Below are 8,496 nucleotides of genomic sequence, written 5' to 3'. Positions count from 1 at the left end.
TTCAGCTGGTGCCAGAGACTGTAGAACAGTTTCACTTCCTCTGAACAGATACAGATCTCTGCTCCTCCCCCTCTCGTTCACTCCCTGCAGTGACTCATCTCCCACAGTTCACAGCTTGTTGTTCACTGGTTCTTACACTTACACACCTGTGAAGGGAGGAGACACAGACACATCCTGACTGGGAGGAGCTGGTTGTGAGTTTTTATCTGTGTTATCACATTTCAAAGTGAATAGTTGCTCTGGGAACTGTCACGTTCAGCTCACAACAGCACAGGTTGTAAGATTCACATTCTTCAAAGTTTCCAGAAAGTTAACGAATCTTTTCAATGGAATAAAAAACAACTTACAAAGTGCTTCACAAATGAAAAACACAAGTAAAAATACATTAAAACACACGTATGAAAGAGTCAAAGTATAAAAACACTACAGGTGACAGACATGTAATCATGACCACACTTTAAAAACTAGAATTAGATCAAATCGTGGTACGATAACAGCAGGTTTGAAGTTTGGATTTAAAGGAAGCTTCTGACTCAGCCTGCTATATTTCCTCAGGTTGTTTCAGAGTCTCAGACTCTTATTTCTAAAGCTCTGTCCCCCTCAGTGTTAAGCTGAGCTGTTACAACAGCACATGCAGCCAGAGATGATACAGACTTACAGCAAAGTTAATGGAATTCTAAAGAAGAACAATGACAAAGAGCAAAGGAACCATGTCAACAACTGTTCAGCTTCTATCAAAGAAAATGATAAACTGCTCAAACTGTTTCTATATAATACAAGTGACACCAAAGTTCTTTCTGTTCTGAAACAGTTGATGAAGTTTGTCTGTGACGGAGCAAAGAATCGATCCCAGTCGTCAGGAACCTGATCCTGAGTGTTTTTACCGTTTACTGTTTTAACTCTGCAGAAACTACAAAACCTCTTCAAGCAGCAAAGTTTGTTTTGTGGGTTAAACCTCGGACAAATTTGGTGTCAAGAAGTTTTGATCAAGTCTGGATTCAAACTGTACGACCCAGGACCGTCTGTCCGTGAGGTGACGACGTGAAACACTGAAGCAACACGACAAACTCGTTGTGAAGTTTCATCCTCATGAAAATCAACAGCACGATAAACGGAACGACCTCAAGTCCACAACATCACAATATCTCCAATATGTGGCTTGTGTGTCAGGACTCAACTCAACGTCTTCACTCTGAAACTTCACCAAACCATTATTTCTCCACTTCTTTAAATCTGTGTGACGAACTCTCTTCATCCACTGAGATCACAAACAAGATCTGGGTTTTGAAAATCAGCGAGTGGAAGAAAACTTTGCTCATTTCTCTGCGATGAAGCTGTTTTAGTGCAGAAAAGCTGCAAAGACAGAGACTGAACATGAAAACTGAGGTTTGTGGAGTTTCAGGAGGAAACTGCCTCAGTTATTCTCTCACAGGAGTTTCACTTTGTCTCCATCAGCTTTGAATGAGATCCTGGAATGAAGACAAAAGAACCGACTGGATTTATTCTTTATTTCAACTTTCAGCTTCTTCACACATTAGATTTTATTGCTTTATACATATATAAGAGATTTAAATGTACAATCACATGTATAAGAAACACATGTGATGAGAGCTGCAGGACAAACCCTCAGGGACTCGATCAGGACACTCTCCAATGGAACTGCTGGTTCAGATCAGGAAAATCAAAAAGAACAGAAACCTACGCAGCAGCAGATCAATATGCCCGTTCACTAAATATGTCAATACAACGAGGACGAGTGGATTCACACTTTACAGAGATGAGCCGTGATAAAAACAAACCAGGTTCCACATTTACAATGTGACCAAACATCCCATAACACTGATGCTCTGTAAATCCAACCAGAGTGCAGTTGGTCTGTTGGACATGTTGACGCTCTGAGTTCATTGATCACTTCATCAGTAAAGTCTGTTCAGTGACTCTTGTTCAGTGATTTCATGGACACACAATCAGTTTGTTTCACCTCCGTCTCACATGTGGAAAAGAAAAGAACAAATAATCATCTCATTGATGAGGATCAGGATCAATACAGGTTCTAAAACATCACACAACCTGATTTCTACTTTGATTTAGAAAACAACAGCAACATTAGATCTTTCAAACACATTCATGTCAGTGTAATTATAGATTTCTGTCTTTACAAAGTGAGAACTGAATATGTGTGATAAAGGAAGGTCAGTGTTTGATTGACAGCTGATCTCTGTGCGGAGCAGAAACGTCACCACGGCGAACTTTGATCAACAAACATGGAGACAAAAGAAGTTAATGATTTACACACAGAATCTAAATCACTGCTTTTAATGACTCGAGTCTATTTGAGTTCACACAACTCAGCTGTGTCTCCATAATAAACCGTAACTCCAGCATAGAGAGGCTGAGTGAATGTGGTCTGGACTCTGTGGAGGAGAGTCATGGTGTCAGAGACGCTGTAGAAGGACAGAACACCTGCACTGTGATCCAGGTACACTCCTACTCTGGAGGACCAAGGACCTGACACTGGAGTGTAGATGCTGTTGTAATAAAAGATATAACTGTTTACATTACAATATAACATCCAAGATTTATCATTTGATCCAAATTCACATTCACGTGAGTCTCCTGCTCTGCTGATATTCTTGTATGTGACTGCTACATCAAGTCCTCCTCTCACCTCCACCTCCACCTCCCAGTAACAACGTCCAGTCCAAAAAAAAAACCCCGCTCCCGTGGTGTCATCCAAGTGTCCATAAGCCCCGACATTCAAGTTCAACTCAAAACGGAGTCGTTTACACCATGTTTTTAACCTAAATGTCTGCTGTGATTCATGCACAAACCTTGCTCCAGAGGAGGATATCAGAGGACATTTAGATTAAAAACTTATAAAATAAATAACCTTGTTTCCAGTTGAATTTGAATATCGGGGCTTACAGACACCACAGCAGCAGCATGGAGGCATGTTATGTTGAAGAAGGGTCCTCAAAGGTTTGTTGAGCTCACATCTGTCCAGTGAATAAGAAGCTTGTTGAACCTACCGTTCTCAACATCATCATCACATCTATATGAACATGTATTCTTCACGTTCATATTTTCAACACTTCAGCTGTAAGATTTATTTGAATTTGTCTCTATTTCGTTGATTCTTCCTGTGAGTAATTGAACTGAAAAAAATCCTTAGGACATGTCATTCTGATTTGAACAGGAAACTGTATAATCCTGTGTATATTCTGTCAGAAATAAAGTTGTTTTTATTTGAGGGTTATTTATTTGTGAGGATTTTAAAAGCTGAGTGAAAGTGGAGCGGGGTTTTCTCTGCAACCTGGTTTCCTTTCCTAACTCCTTACAACCTCTCCTTCACATGTCTCCTTGACCTCGGAACGTTTTGCATTGGAGGTGAAGGAATAGTGTTTATTAGAGGAGGTTATTTTAACCTGCTGAGTGAGGCGCTTCTATCGAGTTTTACTATGAAAGGACGAACCGGAAGTGTGTTTACTACACGGCTGACTTGGCAGCTAGCCGCACAAGCTAGCGGCTGAACGTACAGGTGAGACAATAATGGCGGCGGCGCGCTTCACTCTCCTGACAGCGACGCCACTGACTTTAGATCTTCACGTCAGACCCACAACTCACAACTCACCGTCCGACAAACGAACCAGAAACACCCGAAAAACACAATCCGCTGCGTCAAGGCGCAGGAAGCGAGCTCCAAAACAGACCGGAAACAGACAGGATGTACCTTCAAAATAAACGTCAAAGCACGCGTCAGTCAAGGACAGGAGCCGAAAGTGTTGATTGATTTGAGACATGAGAGTTTTATTTGTCGGGCGCTTTTCAAAAAAACACGAGAAAACACAAGGCAACATAGAAACACATGAATGTGGTTAGTGATAAAGTAAACATGCTGGTCGATCAACTAACAACACAACGACCAATGAGAGGACTTCAAAGTGCTGCCCATCATGTTTGATTGACAGCTGATCTCTGTGCGGAGCAGAAACGTCACCACGACGAACTTTGATCAACAAACATGGAGACAAAAGAAGTTAAAGATTTAAACACAGAATCTAAATCACTGCTTTTAATGACTCAAGTCTATTTGAGTTCACACAACTTAGCTGTGTCTCCAGGATAAACCCTAACTCCAGCATAGAGAGGCTGAGTGAATGTGGTCTGGACTCTGTGGAGGAGAGTCATGGTGTCAGAGACTCTGTAGAAGGACAGAACACCTGCACTGGGATCCAGGTACACTCCTACTCTGGAGGACACAGGACCTGACACTGGAGTCTCGATGCTGTTGTGATAAAAGTTACAACTGTTTCCATAACAACATAATGACCAAGATTTATCATTTGATCCAAATTCACATTCATCTGAGCTTCCTGCTCTGCTGATGTTCTTGTATGTGACTGCTACACCAACTGCTCCTAACACCCCCACCTCCACCTCCACCTCCCAGTAACAACGTCCAGTCAGACTCTCTCTACTCAGGACCTGAGGCCAATAAGTGAATCTGTCTTGGTGATTAGAATAAGACTGATCTTCACTCATATGTGTTACTTTTCTGTTTCCCTCAGATAATAATAGATATTTGTTTGCTGTGTTTGGATCCAGTGTGATTTCCTGTGAATATCTTAAGAAGTCATCTCTGGTCTCTGGCTCTGGTTGTGGCAGTAAAACATCCACTTGAGACACAATCTGTAAAATCTCTGTCTCTGTCTCACTCAGAATGTCCTGTAGTCGACCTCTGACCTGTGACACAGCTGCTGTCACGTCCTCAAAGGTCCTCAGAGGACGGATCCTGATGCTGGATGAGTGTGTAGATTCACTGAGTGGTGACAGTGAGGGGTAGTTGTGTAGAAACTGGTTGTGATCCTCTGTGTCTGAGAGCTGCTTCAGTTCATGGTCTTTCCTCTTCAGCTCAGTGATCTCCTGCTCCAGTCTCTCCTGAAGCTCTCTGACTCGACTCACTTCAGTTTCCTGCTGGGATCTGATCTGCTGCTTCACATCAGAGCTTCTTTTCTTCAGCAGACGGATCAGCTCAGTGAAGATCTTCTCACTGTCCTCCACTGCTTTATCAGCAGAGCCATTGACGGCCTCCTCCTCCTGTTGAAGCAGCTTCACATCTTTCTCTGTGTCCTGGACTCTCTGCTGGATTGTTTGTCTCCTCAGCCCGAGCTCTCTCTGCCTCTCAGTCCTTTCTGCTGCAGCTGACACTGTGTCGTGGTTTTTATGTTCATCCACAGAGCAGAGATAACAGATACACTGCTGATCAGTGCGGCAGAACATCTTCATCACCTCATCGTGACGAGAGCAGATGTTCTCCTGGAGCTTCTCCGAGGGCTCCACCAGCTTGTGCTTCTTAAATGGAGCTGACTGAAGATGAGGCTGGAGGTGTTTTTCACAATAAGAGGCCAAACAAACCAAACAGGACTTGAGAGCTTTCAGTTTTCTCCCAGTGCAGACATCACAGGCCACATCTTCAGGTCCAGCATAGCAGTGATCAGCAGGAGCAGCTTGGAGTCCAGTCTTCTTCAGCTCCTCCACTAAATCAGCTAACATGGTGTTTTTCCTCAGGACAGGCCTCGGTGTGAAGGTCTGTCTACACTGAGGGCAGCTGTAGCTTCCTCTCTCCTCCTCTTTGTCCCAGTGGGTGTTAATACAGCTCTTACAGTAGCTGTGTCCACAGCCAGTAGCCACCGGATCCTTCAGTAGATCCAGACAGATCGAACAGCAGAACATTTCTCTGTCCAGTTGAATTTCTTGCTGCGCCATTTCAGCTGGTGCCAGAGACTGTAGAACAGTTTCACTTCCTCTGAACAGATACAGATCTCTGCTCCTCCCCCTCTCGTTCACTTCCTGCAGTGACTCATCTCCCACAGTTCACAGCTTGTTGTTCACTGGTTCTTACACTTACACGTCTGTGAAGGGAGGAGACACAGACACATCCTGACTGGGAGGAGCTGGTTGTGAGTTTTTATCTGTGTTATCACATTTCAAAGTGAATAGTTGCTCTGGGAACGGTCACATTCAGCTCACAACAGCACAGGTTGTAAGATTCACATTCTTCAAAGTTTCCAGAAAAGTTAACGAATCTTTTCAATGGAATAAAAAACAACTTACAAAGTGCTTCACTAATGAAAAACACAAGTAAAAACACATTAAAACACACGTATGAAAGAGTCAAAGTATAAAAACACTAGTGGTGCACCGATGTATCGGCCGTATAGCGGTAGCGGACGATATTCGCCTCGTTTACTGCTATCGGCGTATCGGTAATAAACTTGACTTTCACCGATAACATTGGCCGATGTTCATTGGTATGTTTTCTGCAGCCTGCCAATCTGGCATCCAGATTATGGTACACTGACGCCGGATTTACACCGGGCGCTGAAGCGCCGCGCAGCGCCAAGGAAAGCCAGGCGCCTCCCATCCCCCCCCCCCGTTAAACCTTTGTGCGGTTCACATGGGCTGCGATGCGCCGCGCCAGCGCCCTTCACCGATGGTTTCGGCGTGCGAGCGAGCGTATCGCGCCAGGAAACAGACTGAAAAATGATTTTAAACGATATAAATGACATATTTTATATGATATAAATGATCAAATATGCATCCCATACTTTGTATTCCCCTTCTGTTGTCCTGGAGTTTTAATTTTCCCAATTTTCCCAATCACATAATTAAATGTCCCCCTCTGCCCATCCACTACAGCCACACAAGCAGTCATATAGATAAAAAGAGAGAGAGGGGGGGGGCTAAAGGCTTGCTTGGAGAATACGTCATTTACCCCGACACCAGGGCATCTAAAGTTACACTTGTCCCTTTTTCTGTTTTTCATATTATTCAAGTAATAAACAAATATCGGTATCGGTATCGGCTAGATTGTTGTTTTAAGTATCAGTATCGGCCAAGAATTTCCATATCGGTGCATCCCTAAAAAACACGACAGGTGACAGAAATGTAATCGTGACCACACTTTAAAAACTAGAATTAGATCAAATCGTGGTACGATAACAGCAGGTTTGAAGTTTGGATTTAAAGGAAGCTTCTGACTCAGCCTGCTGTATTTCCTCAGGTTGTTTCAGAGTCTCAGACTCTTATTTCTAAAGCTCTGTCCCCCTCAGTGTTAAGCTGAGCTGTTACAACAGCACATGCAGCCAGAGATGATACAGACTTACAGCAAAGTTAATGGAATTCTAAAGAAGAACAATGACAAAGAGCAAAGGAACCATGTCAACAACTGTTCAGCTTCTATCAAAGAAAATGATAAACTGCTCAAACTGTTTCTATATAATACAAGTGACACCAAAGTTCTTTCTGTTCTGAAACAGTTGATGAAGTTTGTCTGTGACGGAGCAAAGAATCGATCCCAGTCGTCAGGAACCTGATCCTGAGTGTTTTTACCGTTTACTGTTTTAACTCTGCAGAAACTACAAAATCTCTTCAAGAAGCAACGTTTGTTTTGTGGGTTAAACCTCGGACAAATTTGGTGTCAAGAAGTTTTGATCCAGTCTGGATTCAAACTGTACGACCCAGGACCGTTTGTCCGTGAGGTGACGACGTGAAACACTGAAGCAACACGACAAACTCGTTGTATATGTGGCTTGTGTGTCAGGACTCAACTCAACGTCTTCACTCTGAAACTTCACCAAACCATTATTTCTCCACTTCTTTAAATCTGTGTGACGAACTCTCTTCATCCACTGAGATCACAAACAAGATCTGGGTTTTGAAAATCAGCGAGTGGAAGAAAACTTTGCTCATTTGTCTGCGATGAAGCTGTTTTAGTGCAGAAAAGCTGCAAAGACAGAGACTGAACATGAAAACTGAGGTTTGTGGAGTTTCAGGAGGAAACTGCCTCAGTTATTCTCTCACAGGAGTTTCACTTTGTCTCCATCAGCTTTGAATGAGATCCTGGAATGAAGACAAAAGAACAGACTGGATTTATTCTTTATTTCAACTTTCAGCTTCTTCACACATTAGATTTTTATTGCTTTATAAATATATAAGAGATTTAAATGTATATACACATGTATAAGAAACACATGTGATGAGAGCTGCAGGACAAACCCTCAGAGGGACTCGATCAGGACACTGTCCAATGGAACTGCTGGTTCAGATCAGGAAAATCAAAAAGAACAGAAACGTACGCAGCAGCAGATCAATATGCCCGTTCACTAAATATGTAAATACAACGAGGACGAGTGGATTCACACTTTACAGAGATGAGCCGTGATAAAAACAAACCAGGTTCCACATTTACAATGTGACCAAACATCCCATAACACTGATGCTCTGTAAATCCAACCAGAGTGCAGTTGGTCTGTTGGACATGTTGACGCTCTGAGTTCATTGATCACTTCATCAGTAAAGTCTGTTCAGTGACTCTTGTTCAGTGATTTCATGGACACACAATCAGTTTGTTTCACCTCCGTCTCACATGTGGAAAAGAAAAGAACAAAGAATCATCTCATTGATGAGGATCAGGATCGATACAGGTTCTAAAAC

At 42.7% G+C, this 8,496-nt stretch overlaps 1 protein-coding gene across 1 annotated transcript; it reads right to left on the bottom strand.

Moving 5' to 3' along the window:
• Positions 1-3,256: 3,256 nt before the first annotated feature.
• On the bottom strand, positions 3,257-5,766 carry LOC117778538 (tripartite motif-containing protein 16-like). Its single transcript, XM_034614230.1, has one exon. It carries the CDS (start codon positions 5,764-5,766, stop codon positions 4,087-4,089), a length of 1,680 nt encoding a protein of 559 aa, XP_034470121.1. The 3' UTR covers positions 3,257-4,086.
• Positions 5,767-8,496: the final 2,730 nt, after the last annotated feature.

The sequence above is a fragment of the Hippoglossus hippoglossus genome, chromosome 17, assembly GCF_009819705.1.
Source record: "Hippoglossus hippoglossus isolate fHipHip1 chromosome 17, fHipHip1.pri, whole genome shotgun sequence".
In the NCBI taxonomy this organism is placed as follows: domain Eukaryota; kingdom Metazoa; phylum Chordata; class Actinopteri; order Pleuronectiformes; family Pleuronectidae; genus Hippoglossus; species Hippoglossus hippoglossus.
The sequence above is the reverse complement of the archived record's forward strand: the minus strand, read 5'-3'. Positions and strand labels throughout refer to the sequence as shown.

Coding starts and splice junctions, on each gene's coding strand:
- LOC117778538 (XM_034614230.1), bottom strand. CDS start 5,766: ATGGCGCAGCAAGAAATTCAACTGGACAGAGAAATGTTCTGCTGTTCG.